The sequence below is a fragment of the Heptranchias perlo genome, chromosome 3, assembly GCF_035084215.1.
Source record: "Heptranchias perlo isolate sHepPer1 chromosome 3, sHepPer1.hap1, whole genome shotgun sequence".
Lineage (NCBI taxonomy): Eukaryota > Metazoa > Chordata > Chondrichthyes > Hexanchiformes > Hexanchidae > Heptranchias > Heptranchias perlo.
Window position 1 is genome coordinate 46,852,932 of NC_090327.1, and position 16,038 is coordinate 46,868,969.

General features: G+C 41.0%; 1 protein-coding gene across 1 annotated transcript in view; it reads left to right on the top strand.

Annotated features, from left to right (window-relative positions):
* LOC137313352 (matrix metalloproteinase-16-like) overlaps window positions 1-16,038 on the top strand; it is a 200,226-nt gene that overhangs the window by 165,621 nt on the left and 18,567 nt on the right. The window contains exons 7-8 of the mRNA XM_067979480.1: window positions 1,447-1,585; window positions 12,410-12,560. Coding sequence (XP_067835581.1) covers window positions 1,447-1,585; window positions 12,410-12,560 — 290 coding nt within the window. The remainder of the gene's footprint in view (window positions 1-1,446; window positions 1,586-12,409; window positions 12,561-16,038) is intronic.

Here is a 16,038-nt window from a genome sequence, read left to right on the forward strand (position 1 = left end):
AGAGAGAGAGAGGTCATGTGGCGCTGGAACAGAGAGTGGAGGGCGCTGAAGATCGGGATGGGGAAGGGGAAGATCGGGGGGAGAGGGGAAGATCGGGGGGGAAAGGGGGAGATCAGGGGGAAAGGGGGAGATCAGGGGCGAGAATTGGAGATCGAGGGGGAGATTGGAGAGGGAGACATCGGAGAGGGGGACGTTGGAGAGGGAGACGTCGGGGCAGAGGGGGACATCAGAGAGGGGGACATCGGACATCGGAGCAGGGGGATCAGGTGACATCGGTGGAAAGGTAGGTTTATTTTGTTTTTTAACTTTGTGCAATGTTTTTTTATTTAATTTATTTCGTTTATTTTTGCCTGACCCGGCTGAATCGGAAGCCGTGGGAAAGCCGCCCAGGTACGTTTAAAATTGATTTAACTTTCTTCTATGTCAGAAATAAAGTACGTTAATGAGGTACATTTGGTTCTTTAACTATCATCCCACCGGCTTTAATTGTCGGCGGGACTTCCGCATTCGGGAAGCGTGCGTGCACACAAGTGCGTCTGTAGGAAACCTGGAAGTCGGCAGGTTGGGGCCGGCTTCCTCACCCGCTGGGGATTTTCCCGATTTTCACAGCCCCCAACGCACCCGCAATTTGATTTGAAAATCGGGGCCGTTATCTTTGTGAAGTGATGAAAGACAGCAATTTGAACATAAATCCTTTTTCTCTTTTTTCTATTCAACAAGAGTCTTGTTTGAGGTTTTTTAATGTTAGAGATTTTAAGGCACAGAATTAGAGTTTAGGAGTTGTGACTTATCAGTAAAGCTTCAAGTTATATTTACTTCATAGACACAGTGAATAGCATTTATTTTTTGTATCCCACACGGGTTCTTAACAAGCAAAATATCCTGTCAAAAGTGAAACAAATACAGAAAACGGTAGAAATACACAGCCAGTCAGTCAGTATCTGTAAAGTGAAAAAGGAAGGTTAATATTTTGAGTATAATCCCTCTTCAGAACTGAGAATTGAAAGATAAACAATCATTTTAGTAGGATTGGGGAAGAAAAAAAAGGGGAAGAAACAAGAGAAATTCTACACACAGAGAGGAAGTTAATGAGTTAAATGACCTGCAACTGTTTAATAGAAAACTGTGTTTCAAGCATTTTCCATTCTTGGGGGTAATTTTAATCTAACCTGTCCCGGCAGGAAACTGATGGGATTGGATTGGCTGCACATTTTACGCCCTGCCCGATTTTATTTTCCACTGGGTGTAAAACAGGCGGGCGATCCCATCCCATCACTTTCCCGCTGGGCAGGTTAGGTTAAAATTACCCCCCTTGCTTCAGATTTCAAGCATTTGCGGTTCTTTTTTTCTTTTTGTTTATACTGTCAAAAGTGTGATGCCTTTACACACAGTATACACAAATGCTAAAGAACTATCAAACTTAACCAGTGAACTCTCCAATTGCAGGACCAATGGTTTTGGCGTGTTCGGAACAATAAAGTTCTGGATGGTTACCCCATGCAGATTGCCTATTTCTGGAGGGGTTTGCCTTCTAACATTGATGCAGTTTATGAACGGCCTGATGGGAAATTTGTGTTTTTTAAAGGTGAGTGTGAGCAAAAATTATTTGTGCTGTCTGCAATGAAAATAAACTATTCCTTTTTTAAACTTTAAAAACTCCTATAAGATTTTCCTATTTAGTATCTGCACTTTATTTTACATTCATTCCATTTTAACAATTAATGTGACAATGAAAATTAAACTTTAATATGCTAAACATAATTCATATAGCAAAAGTGCTTATCTGAATTTATATTAAATTTGGCTTGGTATAATAAAAGTTGATCATTTACAGTTGTATGATGAAATGTATTTATAAATCAAACAGACTGCAGGCAGTTGTTTGATTTCTAGAAGTTAGAATGATCATACTATTAGTTCTTGGAGTTTTCCTTTGTTATTACCAAAATTTATTTCTGTTCAGAACTAAAATTTATGTAAAACTGATGTTCTGCATGATCCTCTTGAGTATTATAAAGTACAATCAGCAAAAGTGCTGTTTTTTTTTCAGTTGGTTCAGTGGCTTAATCCTTGACATAAGATGATATTGTGCAATAAACTTCCGTCTTTCAGATGAGACATTATACCAAGATCCCGTCTGCCCTCTCAGGCGGAGGTAAAAGATCCCATGGCACTTTTCGAAGAAGAGCAGGGAAGTTTTCCCGATGTCCTGGCCAAAATTTATCCCTTAACCAACAACATCAAACAGCTTAATTGGCCATTTGTCTCATTACTGATTATGGGTCCTTGCTGTGCGCAAAAACAGTGGGGGTATTTTTGACTGTGCGACAGTGAAGTCAATGGAAATAAAAATTGAGAGAGCTGTACGATGGGCTGTCGATTCATTAGCACCCCTTCTACACTATCGCACAAAGTCAAAATTACTTTCAGTGACTACACTTCAAAGGTACTTCATTGGCTGTAAAGTGCTTTGGGACGTCCTGAGGCCGTGAAAGGTGCTATATAAATGCAAGTTCTTTCTTTTCCTTAGGAAGTTCAATCACTGCTGTGTGCTGAATTGGCTGATATCTTTTGATGGGGGGCTGCTACAATTAGCCGCAGTGTTCCTAGTCTGGCCTAGTCCTAACTTGTACCGCCCATGTTTAGTAGGCAGAAGCAGGGGATGCTGCTAATCCGGTGGGCAGAGATGAAAATGGCACAGTGGGGGGTCATAACTATGACCCTGACTGATTAACATATTTTCATGAGGCTCCCACCTGTTTCCGGCAGGAGCTGCAGCCACCTAGATCGAAATCCACCTGAAAATTGAAAGGGGCGGAAACCAGGTGGTAAATTGGCACTTCAGCGAGTCATGCTATTTTGGTCCCGCTACTGCCCCAGTGCAAACAGGGTGGTAGGGACACGAAAATTACTCCCATTGTCTAGGCTCACACATGAAGAGTGGCCACTTGTATGAGGTGTGAAGGCTGCTAATGCCAGTAGAACCACACCACAGCTGAACTCAACATTTTAAGCAAAGAAGGTGAGAAAGTCGAGGTAAAGGAAGAGATTGAGCCCTGGGACATTCTTTAGTTTGTATTTTTTTCCTGGCAAGGTTATAGGTTTCTTAATTTTAATAATGCAACATGATATTGTGTGGTGACGGTTCCTTTGTATGGTAAATTCACCAATTGACGGGGGCGCAGATCAATGATAGGCCTACAACACAGTAATGCAGATTCTCCAACCCCCACTTCCTTCAAGCATGGCTCCCAACTGGGACCGTGAGTTCTGTGAATTTACCCTAAAGAATGCAAGTACTGTCATAAAGATTGTAAACTCCAATTTTAACCTAACCTGCCCAGTGAGAATGGGTTTGGATCAGATTCCCGTTTAACATACCATTGACTTCAATGGAGCCAAAAATCAAGCGGGGTGTAAATTGGGCATCCAACCCAAAACCGCCCTGTTTTCATCGGGCAGGTTAGGTTAAAATCAGGGCTGTAGTATCACTACAGGGCAAAAGTTACACTTATGCTAGCCAGTAAAATCATCAATTGGCACCGTAAAGTTTGTGTAAATACCCACATGGAGCTTTGACCTGTAAATAGGATTTTGTAGTAAAATGAATTTAACATAAAACTGACTTTGACAATGTCTAATAGGGAATAAAAGGTTTATAAACCATTCAGCCCATAAACCCGGTCTATCATTTTTATTAGCCGTGGAAACTCTATCTTTTTAATTCTATTTCTCTGTTTTTTTTCTCTATATCCCTCAATACCCTTCCCAAGCAATTAGCTATCTCCTCTTTAAATATCTCAAATGATTTTGCATCTATGACCTCTTGGCACAATGCATTGTCACAACCCTTTATATAAAGAAGATTTTCCTTTATTTGGCTTAATTTGAATTCTAAGATTATGTCACCTTCTTCTGGATTCACCTCCTAGAGAGGAGTCTTTCCCTATCCATTCTGTCAATTCCTTTCATTATTTTAAACCTCTCAATCAGATCACCCCTTAACCTCAAAAGAACACCATTTATAGTTGTTGTCTGCCTCTCATATTAATTCAGTTTCTTTATCCCAGGTGAACTGCCACTGGACTTTCTCCGGTTCAATGTAACCTTCCTAATGTGGAGTACCAAAACCACACATAATATTCCAAATGAGATCTGATACTCTTTGCAGGAGAGGGGGAACAGCAGGAGCAAAGGCATTGAAGCTACCTCAGGGGGAGTGGGTGGTGGGGGGTGATGATGTCTATTACTCATTTTTTGTTTACTAATCATAAATGTAATTAGCTGCATCTGGATTCCCTATTAGCCACATGTGGCTAGTGACTAATGAATTGGACAACACTGCCATAGACAGAGCCTGATGAAGAATATTACTACCCACTCACCGATTTTAATATGTAATTAATCTATGTCCTATGGGTGTTGCCCACAGGGAGTCAAGACCAAGTGTGGTCTTCAGATGATGTGGGGTTAGCAGGCAGGGGGATAAGTGGGCCAGGGCCGAGTGTCAACTGGTGGCAGCCAGAAGAGACTGGGGGTAGGGGGGGAACGTAGAGAAGGAAGGTAAAGTAGATTTAGAAGTTGGAGGGAAAGAAGGTAGCAGAAGATTTGAGGCTGTGGACTGGGAAAGTAGAACAGGGTTAGAATTTAGGAGGAAAAGAGGAGGTAAAGTAGGGTTTGAGGTGGGGAGAGAAAAGTTAGGTCAGGATTTGAGGCTTAGGAGGGAAGGCAGTGGAAGGTTGGAAGCTGGGGAAGAAGGGGAAAGATAGAGCAGGGTTAGAGTTACAATGCTATAAGATCAGAGGCAAATTTGTGTGGTGTTTTCTCTGTACTGACATAATGACATTTTGATCCAGTGACAGGATGATTGGATGTGGAGATGCCGGTGATGGACTGGGGTTGACAATTGTAAACAATTTTACAACACCAAGTTATAGTCCAGCAATTTTATTTTAAATTCACAAGCTTTCGGAGATTTTCGGATGATTGGAGACAGAAGTCAGGGGACTCTGATATCACTGAATTTACTATCAGATATACGAGGGTTCCCTTAACATTAATTTTATAAAGGTTATCTAAATAAGCATTCGTCTTACAGGAAAATGAAAAGATCTTGCTGCATAGGAAAAACAGAAATAATTTACTTTTTTCCCATTTCGATATATGACGGTTCTTTTGAATGTATTAGCTAGATGATTAGAATTTTTCTAAATTACTAGATATCAGGAATTAGGAACAGAAATAGTCATAAGCAATGATAAGCTTCTGCTTGTACTGATTTTCTCTAAATTTACCTGGGTTATGGGGTCCAATTTTTTTCCACTGATTTTTCTCCCATTTTTACTCTAGAAATAAAACCTGAAAAAAATCCACAAAGAAAAACCTGGGTTAAATGGCCGATAAAAACTGACATTAATGACCCTTTAAATGTTTTTTCGTAAGAATGTTTTGTTAATCTATACTTATAAAGAATGACAAACCGGATGGTCTGCACCTGGGCAGGGCCGGGACCGCTGTCCTAGGAGGAGTGTTTGCTAGTGCTGTTGGGGAGGGTTTAAACTAAAGTGGCAGGGGGTTGGGAACCTGAGCAGGGAGAGAGAGGAAAGCGTAACAGGAAGGGACAGAAGGTATGGAGTAATAGGTAAAGTGTTAAAAAAGGAAAAAGCAGGAACTAAGCGTCACAAAACAGATTTGAAAGTTCTTTATCTGAATGCACGTAGCATTCGTAATAAAATGGACGAGTTAACGGCACAAATAACTACGTATGGGTATGATCTTGTGGCCATTACAGAAACATGGCTGCAGGGTGACAACGACTGGGAATTAAATATGCCAGGGTATTTAACAATCAGGAAGGACAGGCAGGAAGGAAGGGGAGGTGGGGTGGCTATGTTAATAAAGGAAGGAATCACTGTAATACAGAGAAATGATATTGGGACAAAGCATCAAGATAATGAAACAGTTTGGGTGGAGATAAGGAATAATAAGGGAAAAAAAACATTAGTGGGCGTAGTATATAGGCCTCCTAATAGTTGCAACTCTGCTGGAAGAAGTATTAATCAGGAGATAGTCGGGGCATGTAATAAGGGAACAGCCATAATTATGGGGGATTTTAATTATCATATTAACTGGACAAATCAAATTGGGCAGAGCAGCCTTGAGGACGAGTTCATTGAGTGCATCAGGGATGGATTTCTTGAGCAGTATGTAACTGATCCTACAAGGGGGCAGGCAACCTTGGACCTGGTCCTGTGTAATGAGTCAGGATTAATTAATAATGTCCTAGTTAAGGATCCCCTTGGAACGAGCGACCACAACATGGTTGAATTCCATATCCAATTAGAGGGTGAGAAGGTTGATTCTCAAACAAGCGTACTGAGCTTGAATAAAGGAGACTATGATGGTATGAGAGCGGAATTGATTAAAGTGGACTGGGAAAATAGATTAAAGGGTAAGACGGTACATGAGCAGTGGTGTTCATTTAGGGAGTTATTTTACAACTTTCAAAATAAATATATTCCACTGAGGAAAAAAGGGTGTAAAAGAAATGACAGACATCCGTGGCTAAGTAAAGAAATCAAGGATAGTATCCGACTAAAAACAAGGACATATAAGGTAGCCAAACTTAGTGGGAGGATAGAAGATTGGGAATTCTTCAAAAGACAGCAAAAAGTAACTAAAGGATTGATTAAGAAAGGGAAGTTAGATTATGAAAAGAAATTAGCAAAAAATATAAAAACAGATAGCAAGAGTTTCTATAGTTATATAAAAAGAAAAAGGGTGGCTAAGGCAAACATAGGTCCCTTAGAGGATGAGACCGGGAAATTAATGGTGGGAAACATGGAGATGGCAAAAATGCTGAACAAATATTTTGTTTCAGTCTTTACAGTAGAGGACACTAAGAATATCCCAACACTGGACAAACAGGGGACTCTCGGGGGGGAGGAGCTAAATACGATTAAAATCACTCAGGAGATGGTACTCAGTAAAATAATGGGACTCAAGGCGGATAAATCCCCTGGACCTGATGGCTTCCATCCTAGGGTCTTGAGGGAAGTGGCAGTAGGGATTGTGGATGCTTTGGTGATAGTTTTCCAAAATTCCCTGGACTCAGGAGAGGTCCCGGCAGATTGGAAAACTGCTAATGTAACACCGTTATTTAAAAAGGGTAGTAGGCAGAAGGCTGGAAATTATAGGCCAGTTAGCTTAACATCTGTGGTGGGTAAAATTTTGGAGTCTATTATTAAGGAGACAGTAACGGAACATTTAGATAAGCATAATTTAATAGGACAAAGTCAGCATGGCTTTATGAAGGGGAAGTCATGTCTGACAAATTTGCTTGAGTTCTTCGAGGATATAACGTATAGGGTGGATAAAGGGGAACCAGTGGACATAGTGTATTTAGACTTCCAGAAGGCATTCGACAAGGTGCCACATAAAAGATTATTACTTAAGATAAAAAATCACGGGATTGGGGGTAATATTCTGGCATGGGTGGAGGATTGGTTATCGAACAGGAAGCAGAGAGTTGGGATAAATGGTTCATTTTCGGACTGGCAACCAGTAACCAGTGGTGTTCCACAGGGGTCGGTGCTGGGTCCCCAACTCTTTACAATCTATATTAACGATTTGGAGGAGGGGACCGAGTGCAACATATCAAAATTTGCAGATGATACAAAGATGGGAGGGAAAGTAGAGAGTGAGGAGGACATAAAAAACCTGCAAAGGGATATAGACAGGCTGGGTGAGTGGGCGGAGATTTGGCAGATGCAATATAATATTGGAAAATGTGAGGTTATGCACTTTGGCAGGAAAAATCAGAGAGCAAGTTATTTTCTTAATGGCGAGAGACTGGAAAGTACTGCAGTACAAAGGGATCTGGGGGTCCTAGTGCAAGAAAATCAAAAAGTTGGTATGCAGGTGCAGCAGGTGATCAAGAAAGCCAACGGAATGTTGGCTTTTATTGCTAGGGGGATAGAATATAAAAACAAGGAGGTATTGCTGCAGTTATATCAGGTATTGGTGAGACCGCACCTGGAATACTGCATACAGTTTTGGTCTCCATACTTAAGAAAAGACATACTTGCTCTCGAGGCAGTACAAAGAAGGTTCACTCGGTTAATCCCGGGGATGAGGGGGCGGACATATGAGGAGAGGTTGAGTAGATTGGGACTCTACTCATTGGAGTTCAGAAGAATGAGAGGCGATCTTATTGAAACATATAAGATTGTGAAGGGTCTTGATCGGGTGGATGCAGTAAGGATGTTCCCAAAGATGGGTGAAACTAGAACTAGGGGGCATAATCTTAGAATAAGGGGCTGCTCTTTCAAAACTGAGATGAGGAGAAACTTCTTCACTCAGAGGGTGGTAGGTCTGTGGAATTTGCTGCCCCAGGAAGCTGTGGAAGCTACATCATTAGATAAATTTAAAACAGAAATAGACAGTTTCCTAGAAGTAAAGGGAATTAGGGGTTATGGGGAGCGGGCAGGAAATTGGACATGAAGCTGAGTTCGGATCGGTCAATGCCCTGTGGGTGGCGGAGAGGGCCCAGGGGCTATGTGGCCGGGTCCTGCTCCGACTTCTTGTGTTCTTTAGATTTGTGGTTGGGATCAGATCAGCCATGATCTTATTGAATGGCGGAGCAGGCTCGAGGGGCCGATTGGCCTACTCCTGCTCCAATTTCTTATGTTCTTATGTTCTTATGACAATGTCTCATCCCTCATTATTGTTAGGGATGTTAGAGCATTGCAATCTGTGCTAGCACTGTATGTATTTCCCAGAGCCTGCAGACAGTTAACAAGGGCTGGGATTCTCATCATTTCATTTCCTGCTAATAGCCTTACTGCACATCTGCAAAACTTCAACCAAATAGCCCATAGCAACATGCCTCTAAGTGATTAATATTCATCAATATAAAAAAAACGGAAGTAGTATATTTGCCACAAAAACCTAACAAATATGTATATTTTGAAACATCATAATAAATCACTTTTGCTAGAAAAATTGCAGGAAACAGCAGTGAAAAGAGCCAGAAGTCAGCAATTATTTCATTCTATTAAGAATTTTCTTGAAGTAAATTTGCGTTTACATAGATTGACTACTTATATTTTCCATGATGAAATCTGCTGTTGAAAGGGTTTACCCTTTTTAGGCAGCAGCCTTTCCATAACAAGGCTTCTTCAATCTAGACTGAAAGTTGTTTGCTACACCCATCAGTCATCCAATTTAATGACCATTAGGCTGCAAATAGGTCTGCAGCTCCTCACAGGCCATATGACATAATGCTCATACATCAATACAGAGGCTCAGAAATACAGCTTGTTACTAAGTTATAGGTTAGTTTATTATGAATTTTTTGTCTTGTCTGTTAGGTGAAATAGAAAACCACTTTAAGCTGTTAATCAGCTGTTGGAAAGATACTTTGGACTGTAGGAGTGGGAGAGAATTGAAACATATTGCAGCGCTTGCTCCTCTAAAAGGAAACCATTGCTCTCCCAGTATAACAAATCTGCTGGAAGGAACATGCGAAAAATCAGGTAGAATGACAGGAAATTCCTTGTGGAACTGCTAACCATGAGCAGTCAGACATTCAACTGATGCCGAGAAAAAAACAAAGTGATGTGCTCAGCGATTCGGAAACCCTCTAATGGCTGAGACTGCTGCAGTCCACCAACCTCTTTTGTGAGTTACATTGAAGCTGTGAGTCAGTGGGGGAGTTGTTCAACAGTGAGCAGCATTGAAGACTGGGTGGTCTATCGGCAGCTACCCCAAACTGATAACCATTCCAGCAATAAAAGTACAGGAAGAGTTTCAGATAAAATGCTTCAGATAATGTAGCAACCTTTTTTAAAAATGGAAAGCTTCATTAAGCAACAGAATCAGAATTTACTAGTTATTCACACTATATATATTTTTTAATAAACAATTATAATCCAAATCTGCAACATTTTCAGATTACTATGACAGGAATTTGTTTTCACCTTAATTTCCTCTAATTGATCCTTGTCTCAGTATTTATACCTGCAGGACTGACTTGTTGGTTCAGCACATTTCTAAAGATTTTTTCTTGTACCTCTGCCCTCCCAGCAGAATGAGGTTGTGATAAACATGAGAAACCTTTCACAATATTTGAGGGCTTCTTGTAAAACTCAACGATAATCCTGATCTGGCCATTTCTAGTAGCTGAAATAAATTTCTCTCTAAATCTCCATTTGGTTTCCTTTCTTACAATCAGAAGCCTAACAAGCCTTGACCAACATGACAAATAATTTGACGAGTGACCTTTGACAGATTTCAGGATATGGACCTGGGTGTCTGACGATACCATTTGCCAGGTTTCTGACATGTATTGATGAAGACGGAAATAAGATTTTTAGGCTTGAACAATATAATAAATCTACCAGCAGTTGTGAGAATGAGCAGCTTTATGTGTCTTCACACACGTGTATAACTGAATGCACCTCCTTGGTAAGCACAATTAAATTGTGATGCTTGGTAGCACTGAGGACTGGAAACAGCAATTCTTCACGCAGCAGGATCTCTTACTGGTCTGGCCTCCGCCATCAGAGGGAGGCTATCAGGCTGTGAGCATAGGCAGCGCATTTCCCAATGGGAAGGGAGAGCAAATTAGCTGATGAGTCACCTTGGATTACTCTCACACATCACACATCCCTTAGCTGCAGCTCAAGAGTTGCATGTGATGAGATCACAAAATGGTTGCAATTCCCTATGGTGTATCTGCACATTTTGCCCAGCACAATTTGCACTGCTAGTGCACAGGGAAAACTTCCCCAGGACTTCCGCTGTTCCCTCATTTAAATGCAATTGGTGCAATCCTAGCGTGATTTGCATCATCCGCTGGGAGTGCAGGCATCCGGATATCTTGGGCAAGAGCAAAAATGGGCTGGTGCAGCCTCTTAAAGTGGTACCCACACTTCCTGTTGGGCATTTTCTGCTTTGTTTTGTGCTGAGATGAGGAAGGAGACTAATGCCCGGGGGGCAAGCAGGACATCGTATGTCAGGAAAAGGAAGTGTTTTGAATGGTGGGATCCATCAGTAAAGTTCAAACCAAACGGCAATAAATAAATATCCAATCAATGGTGCAATGCCAAGAAACAAAAGCAGAAAAGAAACAGGACTAATCTCACTGAAAGGTCCATTGGGATAGTTTTACGGCTACTTCCGGTTGTGATGTGGTTGCAGGAGTTTCCTTTACTTCAAGTTTGAAAGACACACAGTGCTGGCCTCGGGCAACACATCAGAATTCCCAGGGTAGCAAGAACACATCTCCAACACACCCCAAATGAACGCTGTAATGAGGCTTAGGCGTGGAGCAGTCCAAAGCTCCTATGGCCCCAGCACGTGCCCAACAGAAAACCCAGGATGCACAGGAGTGGAATTTTAGACCCAAAATCTGAGATTCAGATGAAGAAGACCCTTCTACCCATTTTATCTCATCCTTCCAATATATCAACCCATTGACCTGAGTACAAACAATTAATCCTGGACTCTTGCATACAGGTCACCTTGCTGGGATATGGCACAAGGAAGGTCATAGAAACAACTATCATTTAACAAAATGGTCCATTTACATCTATAGTGAAAAAAATATATTTCTCTGCATCCAGATAGTTTACAGCCCATCCCACAGAAAGATTTGGTTCACGGAATGATAACCATTTTTGTTAGCTTTGTTGATATCTATAAAATTTGTCACAATGAAATACCTTGGTTTCATAAGTTCTACCATACCTATTACAGGTGATGCTCTATTGTAACTTTGAAAATCTGAGCCTTGTTTTAGAAAACCTTAGGCAAATTACACAATAGTTTCATAACAACAAAGTGTAAAACATCCATAACATAAAGGACATTGTATGAGGCCATTTGAATCATAATCCCATTACAGTTACTATAAATACAGTAGAACCTAAAGGATCCAAGCCCCAATTATCTGTTTCCCCAATTATTTGTCAAATTGTTTGTGGGGAAAAAGCCTTGTGCAAGACATTGGCTCATTGCACATCTCATGAACATCCCTGCCTGATATGTATCAGCTTCACAGCTGAAGAAAGACTAAATTCATTTTCTGCATATTTGTATTTGACTTGTCTTTATTCCAATCTAAGAGTGTTGCTGTACCATACATGTAAGACCAAAATTCAGAGACTGGATTATCCACAAGTTTCCATTAGTCACCCATCTATCATAGTAATAATGACAGTTCATAAAACTCTACAATTAAGGAAGTGAAGGTCTGACTAGTGCTTTTGGAGCTTCAAATAGATGTGAATATATCTTGCAAACAGCAAAATGAAGACCATCTCTTTAAGAAGGCACAGTTATTTTTTGGCTTAATCACTTACTCAATAGAACTCAACTAAGAATGTTACAAATCATTTTCTTGTAGGGAGTAAGTACTGGGTCTTTAAGGAAGCTACGCTGGAATTAGGATATCCTCAGAATGTGGTGGAACTAGGAAGTGGAGTACCTTCTCAGGGTATTGACACAGCAGTGTGGTGGGAAGACGTTGGTAAAACCTACTTCTTCAAAGGAGACAGGTTAGTGCCTCTGCCTGTGGAATGTGCATGATAAATCAAAGTGATTAATGTGCTTTTAAATGTTGGCCTGGATGGCTTGTGATATATGCGAGCAGCCTTTGACTGGAGAGTGCAGATGAAAGTCCTCTTTTTTCACACAAATTCATCATGCAAATAAGGGTTAACATGTTTATACAATGGTAGACAAACTATCTATTGTCCCTGAGGATTGTGTCTATTGAACTCATCATTCATTGCACAGACTGACCTCTGGTGGAAGCTAAATCCCCTTGGGATTGCAGTGTACATGTCCGTATAGTTGCATTAAGTATTGTGTAAGCTTGCCAAACTTTCTCCTGTCAAGCCCTTATGTAATATTATGAAACACTGGAGAATTCTCAAGCACATTACAGATCCACATCAGTGATTCCCATTGTTGTTTGGCTCTGGCCCTATACTATAATTTTTTTTTATCTTCCCGTCGTCAGTGTTAAATATTTTATTCGACACTTTGCCTGCTTATTTTGAGAATGATGAACCCAGCTTATATTATAAACAATCTTACAACACCAAGTTATAGTCCAACAATTTTATTTGAAATTGTTGGACTATAACTTGGTGTTGTAAGATTGTTTACATTTGTCAACCCCAGTCCATCACCGGCATCTCCACATCATGGCTACCAGTTTATATTATGCAGCTCATTCTAGAACAGCCTGATATGAATTTACCTCAAGCAATTTTTATGATGTAAATCCCTCACATTGGTAATTGTCAAACTGGCACCAACAGCCATCTCTATGCCTGTAGGCTTCATAACTAGCATTGGCATAATGTTAATATGGTAATTGTGTGCCACCTGAGTCTGCCATTGATCTGCGAGATGCCAGTGGGATTCTGCCAGGATGCCTCTGCAGGTAGGCTCTTTGAAGCTGAAGTTACCATTGGTTCAAATGTAAAATAGGATGTAGTAAACATTCAAGTGCCCGTTAAGTTCAATGGGGGTGAAATTCAACTTCTGCAGGGGTAACTAAACAGGCAGTAGTGCATTGGCCGCCTATTTATATACTCCACCCGATTTCCCTTTCCATTGACAGGATGTATAAATAGGCTGCCGATTCACCACTGCCAGTTTTGTGCTCCATAACCAATTCGAATTTCACCCCCAATATCTGTATAAAGATGACTACAGAATGTTGTTGAGGCACAATATAACTAGATTAAAACCCATTGTGTAGCTCCCTTGGTAGCTCAGTGAGTTTATTCAGTAAACAGCCGAACTATGCATACTAGAGAAGATCCCAAATTTGATTCTTAGTCTGTATTGCATTAGCTGATCTCAATTAAAGCTGTAATAGAGGTGCTACAATTAGCTTCAGCGCTCCTTTAATTTTATATAATTACCTAGTGACCACCCCCCACTGTTTGCTCTGTGCTCATTCGGAGGCATTAGCTGCTGCTGGTGAAACGGTCCTGCAGTGTAAACAGTTATGGAATTGATAATTTGGCAATAAAAAAAATTGTAACTCTTGCTGGACTGGCACTTTCTGGCAATCCTTCAAGCAGTTATATTTGGATCTACCTGAAATTATCTTTGTGAAACAGGGAATCTTACCGTCTCTTGTCCGGAGTGGAGTTCCATCACACAGATCGTGACATCCCTGATTGCCACGGATTAATCCTGTCTCCTGCAGCTCAGAAAAGTGTAGGCAGGGTACACAGAATTTTTCGATACGCACTGACACCAGGCAAAGACTTAGAAAATCTACTTATGTTTCATCTTAAATCCATTAAACTACTCATTTCAAAGCTTGGTAATTTATTCCACAAGCCTATTATCCTTTGAATGGAAAGGATCTGCATGACTTTTGTTCCTACTCCTTACTTCCTAATTTTAGTAAACAATTTTACAACACCAAGTTATAGTCCAGCAATTTTATTTTAAATTCACAAGCTTTCGGAGGCTACCTCCTTCCTCAGGTGAACGATGTGGAAATTCCTAATTTTAAACTTTAGCTCTTTGGATTTGACCTGTTCACCTGCACCACAGGCCTTGGATAAACATTGTCCCCTTTACAGTCCTGAAAATATCACCTCAAATACCTGAAGCACAGGAAGGTTCAATGCTACGGGGAAAGAGAGGAGCAGTAGGATTAGTTTTGATTGCTCTAGCAAAAATCTCCCTTAGGCACAATGGACTGAATGGCCTCCTTCTGTGCTGTAAACATCTATGCTATCTCTGTAACTTCCTCCAGCCCTGCAACCCTCCGAGATCTCCGTGCTGCTCCAATTCTGGCCTCTTGCGCATCCCCGATTTTCATCGCTCCACCATTGCCGGCCGTACTTTCTGCTGCCTAGGCTCTAAGCTCTGAGATTCACTCCCTAAACCTCTCCGCCTCTCTACCTCTCTCTCCTCCTTTAAGATGCTCCTTAAAACCCAACTCTTTCTCCAAGCTTTTGGTCACCTGTTCTAATATCTCCTTATGTGACTCGGTGTCAAACTTGGTTTGATAACGCTCCTGTGAAGCGCCTTGGGACATTTTACCACATTAAAGGAGCTATATAAATGCAAGGTGTTGTTTGTTGATGTTGTTGTTATGGTTCTAAACTTTTCTCTTTTCCAAAGTAAATAGCCAACTTTCTTGTTTCCTCATAACTTAAATTCCTGAGAGCCAGAATCATAGGAGATGATTTTAAACCCCAAGAACAGGTGGGTTGGGGGCGGGTGGGAGTTGAAAATAGTTTTTTTTTGGGTCGCAACTGCAAAATTTTGGAACTTTGCATTCCCAGTAGGAAGCCTGTACTTTTCCGCGCCGATGTTAAACCCGGAAATAAAGCCAGGTTGCATTCGTGACCCAAAAAACAACTATTTTCAACTCCCACCCGCCCCCAACCCACCCGTTCTTGGGGTTTAAAATCACCCCCATTGTGTTGTTCTTCCATGCCTTCTCCAATATAATGATACCCTTCCTCTGATCAGGTGACCAGAACTGCACATAAAATCAAGATGAGGTCTGATCAAAGCATATAAAGCAAGAACATAACCTCTTTTTATTTGCAGTCTGTCCATCTGCTAATGCAACCCAGTTCCTTATTTGCCTTTTATTCTGCAGGGTGATCTGATCAGAAGTATGCGGGCAGGAGGCAAGTTGGTTAGTGGTGCACTGATAAATTGCTGAAATGGATTTGACAATGACGCCTACCACTACATTTTTGGCAGCTACTTCATAGAGAGAATTTTAAATCAATAAAATAGACTCGGGCCAGGAATTTCCTCGGATCTACTCCTGCTCCACCTCCGTACCTTCATCAGAGGTTCAGGGGAGACGCTGTTTACACACAAACGGAGTTTTCACTGCACTTTTGACAGTGGCTATGGTGGCAGAACTGAGAAAATTCCAGCTCCAGGTTTTCTTTGTTCCAAATTTATTAAAGATGCAGGATTGATTGTGGCAAATGCAAAGTTCTGTTATGTTATTTGATTTTCTGATTTCCTGAT